The sequence below is a fragment of the Podarcis bocagei genome (assembly GCF_964188305.1).
Source record: "Podarcis bocagei genome assembly, chromosome: 4".
NCBI classification, from domain to species: domain Eukaryota; kingdom Metazoa; phylum Chordata; class Lepidosauria; order Squamata; family Lacertidae; genus Podarcis; species Podarcis bocagei.
In genome coordinates, this window is record NC_138128.1 from 30,342,111 (window position 1) to 30,366,188 (window position 24,078).

At 42.8% G+C, this 24,078-nt stretch overlaps 1 protein-coding gene across 4 annotated transcripts in view; it reads left to right on the forward strand.

The window, feature by feature from the left end:
- SPHKAP (SPHK1 interactor, AKAP domain containing) overlaps positions 1-24,078 on the forward strand; it is a 71,723-nt gene that overhangs the window by 20,229 nt on the left and 27,416 nt on the right. For all 4 annotated transcript variants that reach the window (XM_081189891.1, XM_081189892.1, XM_081189894.1 and 1 more), the window contains exons 2-3: positions 1,584-1,686; positions 9,720-9,830. In XM_081189891.1, the coding sequence (XP_081046017.1) occupies positions 1,584-1,686; positions 9,720-9,830 (214 nt within the window). The remainder of the gene's footprint in view (positions 1-1,583; positions 1,687-9,719; positions 9,831-24,078) is intronic.

Below are 24,078 nucleotides of genomic sequence, written 5' to 3' on the forward strand. Positions count from 1 at the left end.
GCAGTTTTCTAGCCCTTCGTAATACCAAAATCAGCAGTCTAAGGTGGCAGACTCACTCTGCCTGATGGCTGGTCCAACCCCAACCTGGAAAGGTAAGATGATATGCAAGGGAGTTCTGTGGAACAGATAATCAAAGGGCTGCAGCCAGAATACATAGCTTGAAACAAGCGTTTGAGAAAGAAGAATAAAAGGTGAGCTCTGCTGGATCCAGCGTTATGTTCTCACAATGGCCAGTCGGATGCCTAGAGGAAGCTCACAAGCATGGCAGGAACACAGAAGCACTCCTCCCCATTTGCTCCCCAGTGTATCAGTATACAAAGGCATACTGCATCTGATATCGGAAGTAATATACAGCCATCATGGCCATTGATAACCTTACCCTCCATGAATCTAGCTAATGCCCTTTTAAAACTATTGAAGTTGGGGTAGTGGATTCCATAATTTAACTATGTACAGTGTGAGGAAGCAATTCCAAAGAACTTTGCTGACTAGTCTGAAGTTCTAGTGCTATGGGAGCTGTAGAAAAAAAAAATCTGCTCCTTAGTTCCCTTCTCCCCCACACCCCATGTAAACTTGCTCTCCAAATACTCCAAAAGCTAGGAGGCAGAGCATCCCCAAGCAATGAAAAAACAAAGAATGTGGGCAGAGCCCTCTGGCAAGAGCCACCTCTGCAGGTTCATCATGGACGTCGTGTGACCATTATGTAGCAACCGTGAGTGTATGGTGAAAGTGCCACCCACGGCGCCAAATCAGTGGAGTGGGTTTGATGTTGGCAATGATTTATAGCTTTGTTCCATGGGCTGCCATCATGAGTTGCTAATCCATCAGTATCAACATTTTATGACTGGCGTTGGCTCTGCATGACAAGCTGCGCCTGAGGATGATAGCTCCGGACTGTCCTCTATGTCTGCAAATTCTGGATTTCACGCTTGCAACACTGTGTACTGTACCACCACACCACATTAACCATGATGATGAGGAAAGCCTGCTTGGGCTCTCTAGTCCATTGCACTTTTTGTTGTTGTTTTGTCTCTGAATAGCTGTACAGTAATTTGTCTTTTTTTCCTGGTTGTGAATCAGGGGACTGGGATGAGGCATAGCAGCTTTTGCTAACCTGGTGCCCTCTGATGTTTTGGGACTATGAGCCAGTAGAGCTAGCTGGCTGGAGCTTGATTGTAACATTAATCCAAAATATATACCAGGTTGGCAAAGGCTGAAGCACAGCATGAAGTTTGTTTGTTTTTATCTTGGAATCTGTCAAGCTGAATGAATGCTGCCATTACATATCAGTTGCGTCCCTAGAACTGTGCTTGAGGAGGAAGAGAACACTTAATTGTATTGTTGAAGGCAGACAGGTGCCATTATGTCCAGCTAAGGTCTTTATTCTCAGTTTTTAAAAGGCACCAGGGAGTTATTTTACAGCATACTTCCAAAAGCAGCAAAATGAACCGGTCAATAGACTTGCGCTGCTAACCTAGAAAACAGCAGGGATTGAAGTGATCTGTGGTTGGGTAGGACTTAAAAATGAAGCCATATTTGATTTATTTATGCCAATGAGTCACTGAATGATTTTCTCTCTTCAGCAACTTTGAATCTCCACTGATGTATGAAGTTTCAGAGCACCAGAGCAGTGGCACAGATAGTTCAGGAAGCAGTCTTGGAAGCTCGGTCACAGCATGTAAGAAGGTAACTTGCGTTATTTTTAATCAGATTGCATTATTAAAATAAACTTTGCATTATTAAAATAAGCTCACGTTATTCTTAACCAAACCAGCAGGTTGACTGTACTGCTGAGCTGTTGTCTCAATAGTGCTTGAAGCCCAAGCTGTATGGTAAATAAAAAATATGAAATGGAAAAATCAGCATGAACATCTGGATATGGGCAAAAAAAGATTGCAAGTCTTGTATTGGCTGGATATTCCAAAAATGTTTGGTGTCTTGTGTTTATGGACAGCCTGATCTTGCTGTGCTCCTTTCGCTGTAGAGACAAACTGTGGCTTGTGCCAGTGAAACTCTCAAGAGCAAATGGTTCTAGGAAAGTGAACACAGATGCTCCACCACTGGAGTTTCTGTGACTGGGCGTGGACAGAAAGGGTAGACTTGAGTCGAGGGGATGAATTGCCCACTCCATATATGTCTGGAACCTCTGAGCTTAATCATACGTATCATCAGTTTGATTGGAATGGGTCAAGCATTAAGTGTACTTACCAGTGATAATATTCACAGTCGTTAATCTTCTATTTTCAGTTAGCTGAAGTAAATAAGATGGAAATTGATTTCCTGCAGCTATCCTTCTGAGAAAAAACTTGCTAAGTGGGAAAAACTCCAAATGTAATTAAGATTTAAGATTAAGACAGGCAATTGAGCTAATATCTCAACTTGGACTCCACATTTCGAGTTCAAAAAATAAAAGGAAAAGGAAACAAGGCCAAATAGACATGTGGCAAACTATGGGTGAGCTCTAGAGCATATGGGGAGAGATGTTGGGTTCCTTGCACCATCACTTCCCATTACATGCGAAGGAGCACGCATACCGCATATTTGCTTTATTTGAGTCAGGCAATGGATGAAGCATTTTATTAATTTTTTTGTTTTCTTGCATTTATATTTCACCTTCCTTCCATCCATCGTGAAACCTAAGACAGTGTAGATGCGGTACTCAGGTAAGTCTTCAGTCTGGGCACTTACCAGACTCGGGCCTTCCTAGCTTCAAGGTAGTGGTGGCTTCCTATGCCTTCATGTCATGCCCTGGACTCACATTGCTCGCGTCCAGGTGCAACCAGACAAGATCAGTGGAGGGCAGAATCTTTCTCTCATTTGGCAGCTTCTTTTAAGACAGCTCAACTGAGAGCTAGAATGGTGCCTAAGTGAATCCTCACAGTGGATTCAGGTTATGAGTCATATCTGCAGCTAGCTTTGCTTGAGACTGAGAATTCCATTTTTTTTAAAAAAGCTTGATATTGGTCTGTACTGTTTTGTTAGCTATCTACAATTTGTCAGATAATTGAACAGGATTTCTGCTGACCCATGCACATCTCTGAGGGCTTTAGTTTCATTCTGACATTATGAGGCCCTTCTTAAGTTCTCCTGCCTGCTGAGGTGAGCTGGCTGGCTGATCGGTGAATGGCCTATTCCGTGATTTCGCCCTACTTACAGAATGCTATTCCTATTTCAGTTTGTGGTGACTGATCCTTGGGCCAGTGTTGGAAGCCATGTGAAAACTTTTCTATAGGGCAAGCTATAGATCTCCAAGTCCCCCATACTAGACCTTACCTGTAGATAGTTAGTTGCATTCATGCAGGTTTCCTAAATTTCAGTGCTAAAGATGTTGGCATCTTAAAGCTCTTCAATCTCGATTGAATTTTTTTTTGAGCTTTTGAACATTTTAACGAGCTTCGAGTCTAGTGGCACTGTGGTCTAAACCACAGAGCCTAGGGCTTGCCGACCAGAAGGTCAGCAGTTCGAATCCCCGTGACAGGGTGAGCTCCTGTTATTCGGTCCCAGTTCCTAAGCACGTCAAGTGCAAGTAGATAAATAGGTACCACTCTGGAGGGAAGGTAAACAGCATTTCCATGTGCTGCTCTGGTTCACCAGAAGCGGCTTTGTCATGCTGGCCACATGACCTGGAAGCTGTCTGCGGACAAACACCGGCTCCCTCAGCCTATAGAACAAGATGAGCGCCGCAACCCCAGAGTCGTCCGCAACTGGACCTAACAGTCAGGGGTACCTTTACCTTTACCTAACATTCCAAAGTGAGACATGGACAGCATTGCAGGGGATTGGACTAGTGAGTCTTGGGATCCCTTCTGAATCTACAACTCTATGATTTGATGCTCTGGGAGAGGAACATTCTATCCCCACACTGGTAGCACATACATTTCCTTATGAGGGAGATTCCCAAGCTCCTTTTCTGTATTTTACAGGCAAAGCATGGAAACAGCAAAATGTGGCCAACTTTGACCCCTGTTTCAGTGTGGGAAACCCTTTCTGTTTTTACTGCAGCCTCTTGACGGCTCATTTAATATTCTGTGTAACCAAAAATAAATATTCCAATCCACATAAATATGATTCACCTGCATTTTGACAATAGCAGGAATTGATGTAAATTGAAAGGGTTATTATAAGATGTGTTAACATGGGAAACGTCTCTGAGTCCTCAGCATAAGCTATTACAGTCCATCAGCTTCTCTCCACACATTTTATTAATTTAATGGATTTCTTTCATTCTTTAAAAAAAAAAGTAGATTTATCATTTGCAATGGACTGGCACTGGCAGAGAATAAATTACACATCCCATCCAATTCACTTTTTTTAGCATTTGATTAGTTATTCCTGACATGAACGGTGCCTTTTAGGCAGCATTCAAGGTGCCAAAGATCAGTTCACTGTCCCCATTTCAAAAAATGCTGAGAACAAGCCACCAAGCTCTCATCTTGTTTTGCCTGTTTTATGCTCATCTCTTTTTGATGAGCTTTAATTAACTATAGCAATTAAGACATCCAGGCAAAAACTTGCTGCTATCTCCTGTGTGGAGCAGAGCCCCTTTAGAGCTCCATTACATATTAAAGCTGCGATTCTATACTGATTTACCTGGGAGTAAGCCCATTGAAATCAGTGGGAATTACTTCCAATAGACATGTGTAGGATTCATCTGTAATATTAGTCACTTAGAGAAAGATGAGGTTATACTGAATTTATGGGCTGCTTTCCCTCCCGGGCAAAACTATTAAGTTTTCATTGCATGTATTATTAGATACTGTTTGTGTTCACTGATTGACAGTTGACAACACACTGGATAATGGTGACAGTTTAGTCTAGACAGAAGTGGCAAAGGGTTTTCGTTTGTTTTGGGGGGCAGTGGAGACATTGTCACTTAGACTTCTCAGCCATGAATTCTCTTAACAATCTTGGAAAAATAACATTATGGATTCTCAGTTTTCTGTTTGTGGAATGGGAAGATAATGGCCTACCTCATACAGTTTTTGAGAGGATGGAGATGGGATTTTGATCATGGAATCATAGGGTTAGAGGTGTCCACAAGGATCATCTAGTCCAAATCCTTCCTCTTAATCAAGATGTCACCTTTCTCAAACATTTCTGAAATGCCATTGCATGCTCAAGGAAGCAGATTCCAGAGTCTCCGAAGCATCCCATTTCATTGCTTCAACCACAGTACCTGGGATTTGAAATACAAATAGTATTTCAGCAGGAAAAGCTCCCCCACACACACCTTTTCCCAGGTCTTCTGAAAAAAGCATCTCATTCAACTGATCTATTAATATGAAGAGAGGAGTTAAGGGATTATATTAAGCAAACCAAGACTGAATCAAGCCTTTTCCTGTTAGGTTTATGTCAAGGTTCGGCCTTTGAGTTGTTAAAACTTTGCTGGTTTGTTTGAGATAGCGAACCATTCTGCCTCAGAAATAATGAAAGATTTTATTTGGATGCTCATACTCAGATGGGACTGTTCTACTGATCTCTCTTGAAAAATCCTTTCTTGTCTCAAGCAATTGTCTCAAATTTTTGTGGTTAAAAACCCCCGGGGTGCGATGAATGCGATACTGTTTTGTGCAAAAATGCCGACAGTGGAAATTAATTATTTGATTAGGCAATACCATCGTCAATTTGATATAGTAAGAGTGTAACTCTAGATAGCTTTAAATGGGGGAATTGCTGTTGTTGGAGAAGAAGTAGCAGCAATTGTTTAACATCCCCTTCTGTTTGAAAATCTTTTATTAGACCATAAAGGCATGGCAATTTTTCAGAGTAATATCAGGACAATAACAGAGCAATGCTAACAGTGAATGACACCACTCAGCCTACCACTTCCTTCTATAAGATAAAAGAACCCTGAGTCTGAATTAGGGGGAGGGCTTTAGCTTAGTGGAAGAATAACTGCTTTGTGCTGCAAAGATCCCAACTTCTCATGGTAGGGCTTGGGAGAGGCGCCATATCTGAAGCCCTGGAAAGCCACTGCCCATTGGTGTAGATAAGAATCCTGAGCCAGATGGACCAGTGGTCTGCCTTGGTACAGGGCAGCTTCCTGTGTTGTACTTACCTGAGAGTGAGCCCCATTAAACTGAATGGGACTTATTTCTGAGTATATACATGCACAAGGATTGTTCTTGCTTTCTGGAGACAGGAGGAGGGCTGCCAAAAATGCATATGTTTCACCAGCTCATATTCTCCTGACATTCCCCTCCATCCCTAAAGAGTCAGGTCATTTTGTTCAGTCTTAGCCAGGTGTAGGTACCCTGAAGGCAACGAAGGACTGAGACGTGGTGGAAAGGGAACCTAGTTCCTCCCTTCTCCGCTTCACCTTAGATAACCTCAGTGCAATCTGATTGCCATTCGTTAAATATCCTTGAATCCTCGTGGAACAGTTCCACTTGGGAGTTACCTGCATATTACCGGCGGCAAAAATAATCTATCATTAGGGTGCCTAGGGTGGCTTTTGACATGATATGAAATGATGGGGGTTGGCTGTGGCAATCCCTTTCACATACTCTCTCAACCTTGAAGTCGAATGTAAGGCAGCTCTTAGATTTAAGCTGCCTGGAATTAATATTCTTAAACAAGCCCCTCTAACTTGCTTCTAGATCAGGCTGATGGCTGTCACCATCAGGAATTCACCCACCCCTGTAGCACCAAGGAACAGTTTCAAAGCAACAGGGCAGCAATTCCTTCCCATTCTTATTGCATGTTTAAAAACTGAATATTTCACATACTTTATCCCAAAATCTGATGTGTTGTGATCGAGTATGAATATATATATTTAAAGGGAGGTTCAGCTATGCTTTAATCAGAGCAGACGTACTGAAATTAAAGCCACATTCATTAATTTCAGTGGGTCTACTCTGAGTAAAGCTTAGTTGGCTATCATGAAAATCCTTATAATTTTATGTAAACGGCATTGTGCAAACTGTGGGGAAATACATCTATTTTTCATTAGGATTCCAGTGTACCAGGTAAAGACTGTGTATGCATATTAGCATATTTTGCAAATAAAAAAAGTTGCCAAGAGCAGATTCAAGGAGCAAATCCCATCATTCTTGCATCATAAACTGCTTTATTATAATGAAGTCAAACGACTCAGCTCTCCTACGCAAACAGGTAACAAATAGCCTCATCTTATTTCCATTACCATGATTGGATGAATAGCTGACCGTTTATCTTCCGGCACTTACTCCGTGTTGATTGCCTATTTTAAAGAGGCATTCATTTACATGAATTAACACATGTAGGTCCATGCAAATTGCTGCTTCCCTGAAATTAAGCTGAAAACATTGCTCAGTACAGACACTTGGAGGGAGATAATGAATAGCATTATGAAGTCTTTTTCAGTAAGTGTCCCTGCTGTGGCTGTTACTCCTTTAGTTAAATCAAGATTAGAGAACCTGTAGCCTTCCAGACGTTGTTGTCGAGCTCCAGCTCCCATAATTCCCAGTTGTCGGCCATGTTGGCTGGCGTTGATGGGTCCAACAACATCTGGGGGACCACAGATTTCCCACTCCTGCTTTACACCATAGGACCATATATACTCCTATGTGGAAAGGCAGACTTTTTTCCCATGGCTGGGGGGATGTTATGTCTAGTGAGAAACTGATTATGAGAGCTAATCTTGCTAAGACCCCAATATACTGATGTGGTATCCGACAAAACTGCCAGGTGGAAGTTTCATAATTATTTTGCATCCATCTCTTAATTACCATGCTGCTAATGCAGCAAAAACAATGCAGGAGGAACTTACTAGATACCAGTCTCTGCAGCCACAGCAGGCGCTGTGATTCTCCAGCAGTTTTGCCCCTGGAGGTGCACCCCATTGTCTTTCGAGACAGACAGGTGCTAACAATAATAACAATAATAACCTCTTAATTATCTCTATGCACATGGATTTCTCCCCATACTATTATTTCATACATTTCAGATTTTCCCATGCCAATTGATGGTTCAGGAAGGCTTTCAAATCAATCCCTGCCCCCCGCTGTATTCCAAACTCAAAGTGAAATGCATGAGAGAGACAGTTACATCCTTTTATACAAACAGCAAAGTCATTCTCCAAGTTGTGGATTCTTGTGTAACCAAAACACTGCAGCAATTTTTTTTTTTTACAGGAACCATTTGCTTGTATTATTTGTATTAAGCACGAGTCATCCTGATTATTTGTGCCAAACAGAATGATTACATGCTTATTAGTTCAATTTATTCAGTGGGACGTACTTCTTGAAAAGGCATGTATAAGATGTGCCATGAAGCTGCTATGCTACCTGTACTTACCTGGGAGCAAGTCCCATTGAATTCAAAAGGATTTGCTTTTGCGTAGACATATTTAGGATTCCAGTGTTCAAATGCATAATTGCCTTCAACTAGTGAAATCCCTAAAGAGAAAGGACTTGCATCACATTGTTTATATCTTACTAGCACATAATGTTCAGTTCATTTCCCATCACAGTTCATGCATATGAATTTTTATGTACATTTCCAAACACTTTAATATGGTGTTATTTATTGTGCTTATTTTCAAAGGTGGCAAATGGCATCCCATTCACATTATAGAATCAGAGCCTAGAATAATAAGTATACTTTATTACAATATGCTTAGCACCAAATATATGTGTGGTGTCACTGCCTGCAATTTTGAGCTAGTCACCGTTTTTTTAAAAAAGAGGCATTTCAATGAAGCGTGGCTTTAAAAGGAGGGAAACCCATTTTAATGCAAAATGAGAAGATCTCTTGCATAGAAACATATAATGATCTGGGGGGGGGGGGAATTGCTTTAAATAAACAGGGACTGAGCACTCTTTGCTTAGTTTGGGTTCGAAAGTGAGCTTGGGCAGGCTCCACGTTTGTGCTCACAAAAGCCTCGCCAAGAAGTTCAGTCCTTGAGGACACAATGAGTTTTTGTTTTGAACACTAGCCAGATGATGGATAAGCAAGGCTGAAACATGAGAAAGATAGAGCTGAAAGCAAATGAAACCATGGTTTAGTAAGCTAGGAATTTAACATTATGCTTGCACATTCACCCTTCTTCCCCATCCCTCATTCCTTCCATGGCTTTAGGTCTCGTATCATGATTACTTTCATTTTTTATTACATCAAAAATGATGTAAATTCAAGTTTTACTCTTGGATTGTACACTACAATCTGAAACCATGCTAATGCCCTAATGTAATTTGAAGTCCAAAGATTAAACCACAGTTTCCCATGTCAGGTTCTAGTTTAAGGTAATCACAATTCAGGCGTCAAAGTCAATGTACAGGAATTGAAGGGAAGGAGCAAGGAAGGAGCATGCAGGCACAATGATTGTTCCGAGTTGAATAAACCATGTTTTATTAAGCCAAAATATTGTTGCATCCAGATGAGCCCAATAGCAGCGTTCAGATACGTGAATTGTGCTAGACATCGTTAAGAACCTACATGATGGTTTGAGCTTCCAAAGTGAAATTTTGGAAAACGAGCCTTTAAAATAAAGTTTGACTTACACCACCAGTTTTCCTGGTGTAGGTTCTGCTGGGTTGCCACATCATGTCACTGAGATGCAAGAGGATTGGATTTTCTCTCCTTGCCCTGCCTCACGCCATCCCTTTTGTGGGGGACTTACCACTTTAAATTGTTTGTTGACTCAAAAGCAAAATTGATTTGAAAACTTCCACTGATGCAGGCATCCAGGCTTCATGACTTTGATGGAAGGAGGACTATGAAATCTTGTGTTTCCACAGGTTCTCTGCAGTAACAGCCTGCTAGAATCAACAGACTACTGGTTCCAGAATCAGAGGACACCATGCCGGATTGGCATCGTGGAGGACAAGTTGGAGAAGAACTATGCCTCTGTAAGTCCTTGAGTGATCCGAACCCTAGCAGGAGAAGGAATGTGGAGTCAGAACAGCGAATAAATCGTAAATCTGAAAGTGTATTGGCTTGTTGTTTGAAAACCACTGCCTGTTAGCAAAAACACAGTCAACTATGTAGGCAATCAAAAATGAAATTTCGCAACTCTACTGCGTGTTTCTGATTTCTGCTATCAGTGCTGGCTTACATGAAATTACAGGATTACAGAGCAGGAGAAGGGGTGGCATGTGAGATTGATCTCAAGAGAGAAGACTACCCAGAGTAGAAGGGAAACAGTGTCAGTAATGTGGCTTTTGTTAAGATGAAACTTATATAGTATCTTGGCCGCATTCAACTTTTAAAATGTTACTTTTAGGACTGCTTTTCATATTACATTTCTCCTCTAATGGAGTTTGCTCTGTAGAGTGATACATGTTTATAACCCAGTATAGAGAAATTGTAACATGAAGAATGGTTATTTGGCTTGAGAGCTAGTTAAGCAACCATAGGTATACCTTTGCAACATTAATATTGGTAAAGAGAACTGTACTTATTCTTCCCAGATTACTTGTTTAAAGATGCTTTCCTTATGCAGCAGTGGGGGGCCTGTGGCCCTCCAGATGTTGTTGTAGTCCAGCTCCCTTAAACCCCAGCCAGCATGGCCAATGGGCAGGGATGATGGGAGTTGTAGTCCAGCAGTATCTGGACTGCTACACATTTCCCACCCCTGTCTTTAATGCTGTGTTCATGCTATCTCTGAACCACTACCAGTAGCAACTATGGTTACTGTAGGAATAACTTAATAAGGCATGCATTTTGCTGCCCACTTTTTAATCAACAAGAACAATTTGTTTATAATGGGGAGTGGAAGCAAGCTGTGCATCCCACAGGTCTGTTTGTGTTCTTACATTGCTTTCAAGCATTGTTCCTAGTACTTGGCATGCCAACTGAGAATTAGTGGTGTGTAGTTACTTTATCTTGCAACAGTGAGTATGAGTCAAGCTACCCTTTATTTTATTTTTTATTTTTTAAAAAAGCTTTGCATCTTTGGGTCTTTGTTTCCTCCCCAAACCTAAGCTGTTATTACTAGAGAGGTATTTTTAGTTTAATCCCTAGCTCAGTCTTTAAAACACCTTAATTATATTCTGCCAAGGAAGAATAATAAGTTAGCTGGAGGTTAAAACCGTGGCAGTAACAAGCCACAGCCCTTTTCCAAATATGGTACATGAGTGAACACAAGGCCTTTTAAAGGCATGTCATCACATGGCCTTCTCATTAGTAAATGTGAAGGAATACAGCCAAGATACAATGTCCTCTCTGTTCCAGCGTCGCACATGTCCCTTATTATTATTAGATCACAAAATTGTTTACTAGCCCATCTGCTTCACACATGCCTGTGTTAATCATTTGCTGCCTGTAACAGGGAGAAAATAACCAAATTGTCCAAAGCTTCCCTGACTCGTCACCTAGAGACAGTTCTTACCTGCTTAAGTGACCAAGCAACAGCTTCCGTATAATTCTGGGCTGTTTCCACTAGCAAAGATTCTCTGTGTCTCAGTCCACGGTGTTGTGGCCATCCACGGTGCCATCCTCCCAAAGCTGGAGTGGCTTCATGTCAGCAAAAGATTCTCCCCTGGGTGTCTGTAAAGGAGAGCCCATGGCTAGGGCTCAGCCTGGCCCCCTGCATAATCTCCAGTCCCAACAGATGATTAGGGTGTTGTTTACCTGCTGTGCCTGCTTCTCTCATGCAAGCCAATATTTATATGCTTGGTGTGGTGGTTAACAATATCAGGTTCAGAAGGGGGAGACTCCACTTCAAATGACAGCTCAGCCAGTGAATTCTCCTGCCCCAATCCCTCACACTTGCTCGCTAGCCTGCTGAACAGAGTTGTTATGAGGGAGGAGGAAAATAATTTATCCCTGATCTTTGTTGTGGAAGTTTGCATTAAAATGTAAATATTGCAAACTCTAATACATAAGTAATCAAATAGTGCTTTCATACCCTGCTTCCCCCCCCCCCAACCATTCAGTGTGAAAAGAAACAAGCTCTTCAGGACCAAATTTTGCACATGCTTAACATATAGCAGGTAGAGGGGGGGAAAAGTTCTTCATTTCTGCACAGATTTAAATCTGTGTTGTTTAAATACAGCCTCAGTTGTTATTGGGACCATGAAATGCAGAAATTTGGCTCTTCCTTCCCCAGCTGTGACTCCCCCCCCCCACCTCCATAAAACTCCTGTCCCCAGACTATGTGAGTTAGTAAAAAGGTTCCAACTGGCCCCAGTGGAGGTTATTTTACTAGCCTTCATAGCTGTTTAGGAGAAAGGCAATGTTAGAAACTGAAATATGAAAGCTAGGAGCTAAATGGCACCATAAACCTAGGTTATGGGCACAACAACAGAATGTCTAGGCACACTTTTTTACAACAAGAATACAAAGCTGAAAATGAATGAACTGCAACTAAAATCTTATGTTCATTTTTCACATGGTCTAGTTCTCATCTGAAGACTGCAAAAAAGCAATACTTCTCCTGCCACCCCCCTAATATTCTTATGAGGATCCTATCTTCAATCTTCAGAAAGTGGCTGGAAGTGGGGAGGCAGAAAAAGGTCCTCCTTTCCTTCCAGCAGTGGCAGTTTTAATCTGAAATCTTAGGCGCAGCTGTACCCAGAGCTCAGAAATTGCCCGCATTAATGAAATTCCCTGTCGCAAAACACAGCTAGAGCAATGGGAGTTTTGAATGCTGGGGAAAGGACAGTTTTTAGCTGGTATCATAGATGGGAACAGTACTATTAACAATCAGGTTTTCCCTTGTGCCTGTAAATAAAGAAAGAAAGTTGGAGATGTAGCTGCCGTAAGCATAATGTGCAGTTTGACACCTAGTTCTCCTCTCAGGCAACTTAACTGCTGCTGAGTCTGGACAGAGCCAAAGTTACTGCTGTGTTTGCCCTTCCTCACTGCAGATCATGGCTTCTGTTTAAAAACAAATGGTCATCTCATAAGGCTTATGGAGAGCAAATAGATTGGCACTGCATAGACCTGCCCTGCTTACCAGACAAAAGATATCTCTTGGGCTGTTGCAGCACAATTCCTGCCATGCTTAAGTGACAACTCATGAACTGGAAGCTTATGTTTTATCTGTTTTAATTTATTGTTGCCCGACTATGTTCAGGATTGTGGGGGTACGCTGGGGAAATGTCCCAGCTCATCCAGTAACTGCTATTCTACTGGGTTTGTTCTCTCGCTCGTTTGCTCTTGCCTGTTAAGGGTGTATTTGGAGACCACTTTTGACAAATCCACTTAGTAATAAATAAATAGGAAACTTGCAAAAGTGCTATTAGAAGAACTGGGCATATAGCTGGCAAGGCTGTAAATGATGCTCCATAGGGCCAGGTGGTTGATGCAGAGCATGATGCGTATTTGAAGATACGGCCTTTACTTTGCACCTGTGATCTATCACAGCCCTTAGAAACGGAATCCCCAATGAGTCTTCAGCTTGATGTTGCTTATGCATTGGCACGATTGCTTGCTATCATGAGTCCAGGGTTTACTGTGACCCAGATGACGTCAGGTATAGAGAAATGGTGCCTTGCTAATCATTAGCATATTGTACAAAAGGGTAGCAGATGGCTTGCATGACATAAATATTTATTGGCATATTTTCTTTAAGTTTAAATCACAAGTGACAATCAATTTAGACCGAAACCAAAAAGGAGTAATCCTTAATGAGAAGAAAACATTTACAGCTGTTTCTGAAGCAATGAAATCTGAAGAAAGGGACTCTTGGCAATGCAGCCAAGTAGTTAAACTAAGGACAATTTTTAATGTGCCTATAAAGCCACTGGGATATTATTTTTCTTACAGGCGCTTGATATGTAATTGGCACTAAGCGTCAATTACATTCTTTTCTGAGCACTTTCCAAAATGTGGTAAGACACATAGTGGTGCTTCTTGAAATATTTAGGCAGGGAGTAGAGTGGGAAATCTGACCAAATCTGGTGTGTGTTGCATTAAGGCAGCAACTTCAAAACCTTCCTAGACCAAAGAGAGTAAACATTCAGAATGCTTTTAACTATTTAGAGCACTTTCCTTTTTTGAATTGTGGATGTGTTTGCTGCCCTGGGCTCCTTCAAGAGGAAGGGTGAGATATACATGCAATACATCATCATCCATCATCATCATCATCATCATCATCATCATAGCCTTTGCCCAATCCAGTGTCCTTCAGGTGTTTTGGCTAAAGTTATACCACTGGGACATGGAAATCTGCATCATGACATTTTTTTCTCCCCAAAGGGCAAACATTAATTGGGTCAGGAGGAAATGGTTAAGTGCTTTGTCAGACTTCTTCTGTCAAAAAGAGAGCTATTCCCTGCAGCTGCCATGTTTTATCACCCTAAGCAGAGGAATGGGGAAAGGAGTGTGACAGCAAGGACCATGTGATTTTAGAATGCCAAGAGACGGGTGGCAGGAACGAGGGCATGACAGTTTCCATGTACTTCGTAGGATATGGTAACAAAAATGAAAGAGAGGAGAATAGCTTGCAAACCAGTTGGCATTACCTAGGGTTGTCATATTTCAAACAGTGAAAAAAATCCAGGCAGAAAAGTTGTTGAGCTTTTTTGGGCAAATTCACTGCACTGCCAACATGGGCTGCTATACATCCAAATTTTCCTGGGGATTTTTCTCCGATTTCCACCCAGACACTGCTGCCGACTGCAATATTCCGGATATGTCTGGAAAAGTCCAGATGTATGGCAACCCTACATTGCCTGCTATTTGAGATGAATAATGTTCTCTCCAACTTGCTTGAATCATAGAGTCAGCCCCTGCAATGCAGAAATATGTAGCTGTCCCTTATGGGGATCGAACCTGCAACCTTAGCATCAGCACCCAAGCTCTAATCAGCTGAGCTATCCCATCTGAACAACGCATGTAAGTGCAGCACTCACCTCTCACACATATTGTCTCTTTCAGATTTGTTGAGCATAAGGATAAGGTGAGGCTGCTGAAACTGGCTAAGTCATCTAGTTAGCTAGCAGAGGAGGAGGAGCCTGTTCTAGAGATAACATCTACAGTGTTGCAGGAAATGATCTTTACAATTTAATAAGTAACTCTATTGTTCTTATTTAAAAATCGTTTATTAACAGAGAAAACAGAATACCATCAAGTTACTCGTAAGAGTGTAGGAGCAAGCTGTTTTGCTCTCAGCAGGAATGTTTATATTCCTATGGTTGCTGCAATTTAATGAGCAGGTTAAGAAGTAAATAGAACAATTCAGGGAAGGGGGGGTGATCCCTCAGTTATTCTTGTTTTTATTACATTGTTGTCTTGTGAATTTCATTAAGAAATAACTCCAAAATCCACAACAGGGCAATACCGTATTTTTCGCCCTATAGGACGCACCGTCCCATAAGACGCACCTAGTTTTTTGGGGGGGAAATAAAGGGAAAAAAATTATTTTCCCCCCCAGGCGCGGGGCTGGGGCAGCCCGAGCTTCCCCCGACCCCAGCCCCCAAACAGGCAGCTCTCTGCAAGCCGTGGGAGCCCAGCGGTGGCTCCCGCTGCTTGAGGAGAGATCCGCGAAGCCTGGACACGCTGAGATCAGCGCGCGCAGGCTTCGGGATGCCAGCAACTCTCCCCAAGCAGCGGGAACGTTCCCGCTGCTTGGGGAGAGATCCGCGAAGCCTGCACGTGCTGGGATCAGCGCTTGCAGGCTTCGGGATGCCGGCAACTCTCCCCAAGCAGCGGGAACGTTCCCGCTGCTTGGGGAGAGATCCGCGAAGCCTGGACGTGCTGAGATCAGCGCGCGCAGACTTCGGGATGCCGGCAACTCTCCCCAAGCAGCGGGAACGTTCCCGCTGCTTGGGGAGAGATCCGCGAAGCCTGGACGTGCTGAGATCAGCGCGCGCAGGCTTCGGGATGCCGGCAACTCTCCCCAAGCAGCGGGAGCGTTCCCGCTGCTTGAGGAGAGATCCGCGAAGCCTGGACGCGCTGAGATCAGCGCGCGCAGGCTTCGGGATGCCGGCAACTCTCCCCAAGCAGCGGGAGCGTTCCAGCTGCTTGGGGAGAGATCCGCGAAGCCTGGACGCGCTGAGATCAGCGCGCACAGGCTTCGGGATGCCGGCAAGTCTCCCCAAGCAGCGGGAGCGTTCCCGCTGCTTGGGGAGAGATCCGCGAAGCCTGGACGCGCTGAGATCAGCGCGCACAGGCTTCGGGATGCCGGCAAGTCTCCCCAAGCAGCGGGAGCGTTCCCGCTGCTTGGGGAGAGATCCGCGAAGCCTGGACGCGCTGAGATCAGCACGCGCAGGCTTCGGGATGCCGGCAACTCTCCCCAAGCAGCAGGAACGTTCCCGCTGCTTGGGGAGAGATCCGCGAAGCCTGGAGAGCGAGAGGGGTCGGTGCGCACCTACCGCTTTCGCTCTCCAGGCTTCAGCGAAAGCCTGCATTCGCCCCATAGGACGCACCCACATTTCCCCTTCATTTTTGGAGGGGAAAAAGTTCGTCTTATAGGGCGAAAAATACGGTACCTTTATTAGGAACAACCAAAACGTCAAAATAGTGGCATGCTTTGGAGTTCTGCAGAATTCTGTATTAGGCAAGATGTTATGCAGAGCTGGAGGTAGAAGGTTAAGGAAATGTCTTATGACATTCAAAAAGTGGGCCTTCTCAGGAGTGGCACCATTCCACATGCCACAGAATGTTCATGAGTCAGAAACTGGTTCAATTTTAAATGCCCCCTGAAGTCTTAACTGGGTTTGGTTGCAACGTTCTGCTATATTTATGAATCTAGGTGCATATTATGAATCCTAGATGCATGTTGCTATGATACATGTAGTTTATTTGTGGTGGTGGTGATGATGATGATGATTTAAACGTCTTGGTTATTCTGCCTATTGAGTGGAATATAAATATAATTAAATAACTAGCAAAGAAGTACGAAACTTAGGCTAAATGTTGTAGCCATGTGACCAGCTTATAGCCTCAGTTCCAAGCTGCAGACTCCAGACTGAATAATAAGGGAGCAATCCTATTGCGAGATTCACTGGGATGAGTGGGGTTAGGATCCAGGGGGTCTCTGGCTGAGCTTTGCTGTCCCTCACCCTCAGCTGAGCCGGAAATATGCTAGCATATCTCCCCCATCTTGGCTTAGCTGCTTCAGCTGAGCCTGGTGGATCTTAAGCCTGAAAATGGGGCATTCCAGTGGCATGGTGGGGGCAGAACAAGGAGACAGGAGACTTGGCCTGGATCCTATCTGTTCATCTCAGTCATGTGGATCTGCCAACCCGATCTAAGATATGTCGGCAAAAAAGGTGGTGTAACTCCAACTGCTATCTGTTTTTCCGAGGCATGCTGCCTTAGTGCTTCTTATGAATTGTGTGCTTCTTTTCAATTGTGCTTCTAATGTCACAGGGTAATAACATCAGCATGCACCTGTTGAATTCCAGATGCTTCCTTTTATGGCAGGACACTCAGAGGACCTCAGTACTCTAGACCTCCAAGCTCTATATACGCAAGCGTTCTCTCCACTTCCATATTGGGAAGTGATCCAGAGATGCTGTTCCATGGTGCAAGATTCCATGGGGGCATCAGAGCCTCCTTCGTGCATATCAGAGCTGTGCTTGTAAAAGTACATGACTGCACAACCGGAGAAACTTGCAATAAATTAAAATGGGTCACATCAAAACAAGGTGCCAAAAGATAATAAATATCCCACTTGAGTGGCTCTTTTCCTGTCACAATATACAGTATTGTCTTGAAACCCCATAACTGAAGTCAAGGTTCTGGAAGTGCTTCCAAGAGAAACTTCAAAACATCTCTTGTTTCCTCATTATATTTTCAGTTCCATCACCATGAGCATGATTTTATGAGATGAATGAAAGGCCATTTAATCCAAATGTTTTCATTTCCACTCTCTGTAGCTGTTATGTGTGTGGTTTCCCCCCTGCCAACGAGGTTTTGGCATCTATGAAAATTACCATGAGATGCACTCCATCAATTTCTTCCAAATAATTAGTCTGAATATGTTCCAGTGAGATGGGTTTCATTTTCTGTAAATATTGTGCCTCTGTACATTTCTTTGTTGACATGTTTTGCTTAAATAAGTCATCCTTGCATTACTTGGCATTATGTAGTCTCTCTTAAGAGCTATATTCTTATCCTGGAATACGCAAAGCTCATGGGGCACGGGCATCTGTTTTTACCTATCAATTATCTACAACTCAGGGTTGAATCACCCATGAACAATATCATACAGCCATGGGAGTAAAAACACAGTTTCAGTGATAATGTGGGTTCTGTATAAGTGAGCAGTGGTGAGAAAATGGCAAAGTCCTGTCAGTGCATGGGGGCAGTTTTGCATAAGATTGTGCCTCATGGCATATTCATATGATCATAGAACCATAGAATTGTAGACTTGGAAGAGATCCCAGGGGTCATCTAGTTCAACACCATGCGTGCAGCAAATTCTGCTCACATCTACCCCTGGGTGGGCTCAAACCTGCAACCTTCTGGCTAATAGCCAGACATGCTGACCTTTTGAATCCCCGAGTCATGTTAAAACTTTTTAGCATTTTTGGAATTCGGAAGTTGAAAAATTCAGCTCGCCCAAATGGTCACGAGTGATGGGAATTGTATCTTAAAACATCTGGTGTTAGGGTTAGGGAAGGGAAGCAGCAACTTGAAGCTACTAAAGCAAGAAAAGATGGTCACATGCAGTGCCCATATACAACACTTCTGCATACTTGTATACTTCTGTAGACATTTGATGTACATATATTTTTAAGTTTAACCGTAAGAAGGGTTCGTGGTATACAAATGTTCAAGCCATATTGTGGTTATTAAACTGAGATTAATTCACAGTTTCCCTGTTCAGATACATCAGGAAACTGTAGTTTAAAGTATAACCAGACCATGGTAGAAGTCCCAAAGCTGGTTTGCAAGGCTGATTTTCAGCCTAGTAAATCATGGGATGTTGAGTTGAGATCATTATGTGTAATTCGTTGTTGGAGTTACAAAAGGTTTAGAATTCCCGTCCTCTTTAGTTCTCACCTTATCAGTGTTGTTTCTTCTCCATTGTACTTAAACCCCTATAGATATATGTACCTACTGTGTTCACACCATCTTCTTGGCTCTCTTCATGCATTTTGGAGGTTGTTGCCTCCAAAATCTCATGATGCTATGAGCTATTTCATTTTTAAGCAGTCAAAATTCCCCCCCTCCTTTTTTTAAATATAACAACGACTTTTCATCAAAATTAGGTACTATTTTAAAACCACCTCAGTCAAGCTGAGTGTGACAGGTGCAGACTTTGCCTGAAGTACAAATGCTGACGTACTGTGCCTCTGGTGATTCAGCTGCTCTCTGCAGTTCGCCTCAAGGTTTAGGCACTGTCTCCTGATGACAATCCTCTGGAATATGAGAAATGTTGATCTGGTTTATCTTCCACATATAACTAGCAACCGTGAATGCTGTGAGCTGCCTTGGGTCCTGCACTGAACATAAGAAGAGCCTTCTGGATCAGGCCAGTAGCCCATCTAGTCCTGCATACTGTTCTCATAGTTGCCAACTAGATGCCTGTAGGAAACCGGCAAGCAGGACTTGAGCGCAAGAGCACAGTCCCCCACTCCACCCCTAGTTTCCAGCAACTGGTATTCAGAAGCATTACTTCCAGGGCTGGTCTACACTGATAGTCTTATCCTCCATGAATTTGTCCTGTTGTCTTTTTAAGCCACCCAAGTTGCTGCCCATCCCTGCCTCCTACAAGGACAAGTTCCATAGTTCTACGTACTGTGTTAAGAAGCAGGGTTTCCCAAACTTGGGTCTCCAGCTGGTTTTGGACTACGACTCCCATCATCTCTAGCTAGCAGGACCAGTGGTCAGGGATGATGGGAACTGTAGTCCCAAAACAGCTAGACACCCAAGTTTGGGAAACCCTGGTGCAGAGGGTCTAGGAAAGCGGGTACTGGCCTGCAACCAACATCTCTCCCCCTTCGTCTCCTGAACACAAAGTCTGCTAGATGATTCTGACAGTGTTTAGCTGAATTATAGTGCCTGCACACTGTTGCTGTTTTGTGTGTGTGTGTGTGTGTGTGTGTGTGTGGAGGGGAGGAATACTAGTGCACACTAGAAATGCAGGCATGCGTCATTAAAGTGGGTTAACTGCTCTTCCAGTGTACTGCAGGGGTGGGGAAATCCACATTAAAAAAGGGACACAGACTTTTTGTGGTTAGGAAAGTGACAGGGGAATGCGCTGAAAAGTATGAGGTGAATGAATGATTAGCAAGACGACACATAAACACCCCACAAGCAAATCAGGATCAATGCTCTTTCAGCTCTGCTCATCAGAATGAATGCTCAATAAAGATTTGGCATAATCTAACCACTACATACGTTTTGTGCAAAGCTCATCAGGATGGATGCTGAATAAACAGAGCTTCTGGAGGTGGCCCTTTGGTTGAGGGAATCACATGGAAGGTTCTAACTGCGTTCAAGTGAATGTGGTTAGAATCCTGCTTCAGACCTTCATGCTAAGCAGTTTGGGGAAGAAGCTGGAATGTGTGGGGACATCGTGAGTGGGCCTTGCATGCCCTCTCCTCACTGTAAAGTCATGTTTGTGTGTGTGTGTGTTGTAATGTCTAAAGAAGGCTTTCAGCATACTAAAACATCAAGACAAGCCACACTTTCCAACATGTGTTTGTGTAGAAAGCGGTGCAGGGTTTCTTTTTTAAAGTCACACATATTACCCTTCACCCCCCCCCCCAAAAAAAGCAAATTTATAACCACTGCCGTGTGGAGAAAGCAGTTTGTGTGAGGTGTTGATATGAGCTGTAGCTGGATGGGAATGTTACACATGTGTATATAACATTATATCCTCAGAAATGGATCAAATAGACATCACATGTGCTGTGTGTATTACTTAAATAATCTAGTAGCTAGGAGAATTGTCTAGCTAACCCTTACCCTGGTTTATAATTCAAATTTTACTCTCAGGGATATTGTTGTGAGATAAATTATAAATAATATGATAGTGAAGTCAAGCATGTGCTAAAACAATGGACTGATTTTAAAATGTGGGTGTTAAAGTTCAGCTATGGCAACCTTTCCCTGAATTATACAGTGGCATTTAAGGTTTCAAGAGCATATATTTAAGTTGTCAAATTAATTGAATTGATGACTTTAACGCAGGTGAGCAGGTTGACAAGTGTTGATGATTCATCACTCGCAGAGGATGCTTATAGCTGCTGTTTTTATAGACCTTTGATACAGTATGCATGTGTCTAAAAATAGGCAAAAAGTGTGGAAATAATAATTATCACCTCAGCAAAGCCTAACACCACCAGAAAGGGCAGACAGATCTACAAGGCAGATACTACAAGGTTGTGGTTGTAACACTGAGAACAAGTCTCAACGTGTCTCATTGAGATTTCAGAGATTAAATGTGACGTTAAAATTAAAAAATAGTGACTATTAGCAAATCACGAACCTTTCTCAGTTGACTGAGGCAGACCCATTGGCACCAACAGAGTATAATAAAATTCTTAAATTTAGTCACTAAACTACTGGTACCACTTCTGTACTACATGTGACAGTCTTAAGTACACACTAATTATACAGTAAGCAGACAAGAGGTTTCTAGAATGTAACACGTGTCTACAGGTCCTTGTAGTGTGTCCTGTCAGTGACTCCTTGAAAGATTAACGGGACATTATGCATTTCTGTTAAATTACAGAGTTCACATGTGTTGTACCTTAATATCACAATGGTGTTCATTTATAATCCCAAAATCAAAACAAATAAATCAGAATTTTAAAATTAATCATATCCCAGCAAAGCTTTAAGATCCAGTTTTCAAACACATTGGAAATATTTTGCTGTCAAAATATGTACTGTTGGCAGGAAAAGGTCCAGTATTAGATGCTGTTGTAATACCAAGTTGGGGGAAGTACACAAAAGAAAAAGTTGGATGTATACTATTGAATAAGTTCCGTCAGTGGGTGCAGGACAACTGAAAGATGTAATGCATAAAAGCACACATTTTTACTTGCTGGCATTGACTTGGTTCATGGCTTCAGGCGGAAAGAGAGAGATGCCATTTTGGCTACCTTTCTCCTCCAAACAAACAAACAAACACTGCAAGTAAAAAGGAAAGGGGGGGGGACCTTAGTCCATCAAGGAGAAAACTCACATTCAGTCTGAAGTGGTACAGTCCACTCTGCCACCTAAGTATTCTAACAGCAGATTCTGCTGCATGGGCTCACATATAGTAGAATCCTGAGGTCATAGAATGGAGCATACCGTTTCAAACTGGAAGTGAGGAGGGGGGTGCCTTAAAAACAGACCACATTTCCCATGTAAAAACTTGCTGCGAAGCACACCCCCCAAGGTTCTAGACCAGCCCACTTCCCCTAGTACTGGTTTTCCAGACATGCGTGCGTGTGTGTGTGTGTCATAGCTGTCAAGTGTCCCTTATTTGAAGGGACAGTCCCTTATTCAGCGCCATGTCCCGCTGCTGTCCCTTATTGATGGATGTCCCTTAAATGTCCCTTAAATGGTGTCCCTTAAATTTCAAAGGAAGCAGCTCCTCTCCCTCCCTCCCTGCCGGCCAGGGAGGAGGGAGGCTCCAACTGTGTTGCTTGGCTGCGTTGCTCACCCAATAAAGAGTCTAAGAACGACTGGGGGGTGGAGCTTGCATGCCTTGTATGTGGCTAGTTAATGCAAGCTGAGGGGGTTTTTGAATGCTGGGCGCCATTTTGTTGCACGTGCTGCTGCAAACTTTGCAGTGCAAAGCCAGGCCGGGGAGCCATCTTAAGTTGAGGCTGCATAGGCCTTGTGGTGCATGTGATTCATATTCTATTCAGTTGAACCTCTGGTTACAAAGTTGGTTGGACAGTGTTCTCGAAGCTACCAGCATGAGTTTGACCAGACTGCAGGAGGACAGGAAGACTGGAGTGCCTGGAACAGGTGAGGCTGCAGGTCCCTTATTTTGGCTGCTGGTCCCTTATTTTCAAGGCTTCTGATCCCTTATTTTCAAATCTGTAAGTTGACAGCTATGGTGTGTTTGTGCGTGCACACATGTGTGTATGTTTATTTGGTTGTGAATCATTGTATTTTTGTCCATTTAATGTATTTATTTTTCTGGATTCGAACTATAAAATGGTGATTTCCTTGAGTCAAAATGAGAGTACCCCTAAACATTTTAAAGGAAAAAAAGCACTGCATAAGCCTCAATTTCTGGAAGTTGTTGGTAAATACAGTTAGGGTCAGCATTGGCAGGAAAAGTGGGTGGTAGGCATAGAGGAGCATGGAATAGGGTGGCCAATTAAACATCATCCGCCCTCCCCAAAAAAGTTACAAGAGGGCAGCTATTTGCATAAAATTTGCATATGGAGATTTACATGTTTCAGTGCAGATTTAGAAAGGGTTGTCTTAATTTGAATAGAAATGCTATGCATCTCACCATAGTGGGGAAGAATGACCAAGTCACCTGTTTGCTTGCTCAGTCTGCTGCCAGCTGCCTTCTGGTGATGGGCAGCTACAGGGCTCCTGTTCTGCTTTCTAATGGTTTTTAAAAAAAATTCTTTAAACTGGATGCAGTCCTTCAAAACAGAGGACTGCCTTCTGTGAATTAAGACTCCTGGCCATCCTAGCAAGGAAATAAAACACATTAGAGGAAACAGGAGCTGTAGAAGCCTACGTGAATCCCCGAAGACTCGTCAAGAAATCTCTGGTTTGAAGACTGCAGAAATGGTTCGCTCCCTTTAGGTGTTTAAACTGTTAACGGCAGAGGTTTGATGGACCCGTGTGGGGTGGGTAGCAGGGCAAGACTAGGCAGAAGGGAACGGTGTGGGTAAAAGAATCAAATGCAAGGTAGCGTAAAAAACCTTCCCCATGATTAGATTTAAGCAAGCTTATGATATATAATTAGTGCCTCAGATGATTAGATTATGGTTCAAGCATCTGAAACAGAAGGGAGAGACTTCAGAGGCAGCAGGCAAGGCAGGAGATTTATACCTCTTTTTATTACATATAAAACTAAGTCACTAAAGTTAACAGACCATTTTTTTCAGTCACCTTTCTTTTTTGCAAGTGGCAAGTAAACGTTTCACACGTGGATCTCCAAAGTTGTGTGCGTATTTATTTGTATATTTCTTTATTCAGGTATTTAGGTAGTTCGCAAAATGACTCACCACTTGTTTTGAGCATTTAATTGTAACACCCGGTAGGGCAGTAATGTTATGGAAGTCATAA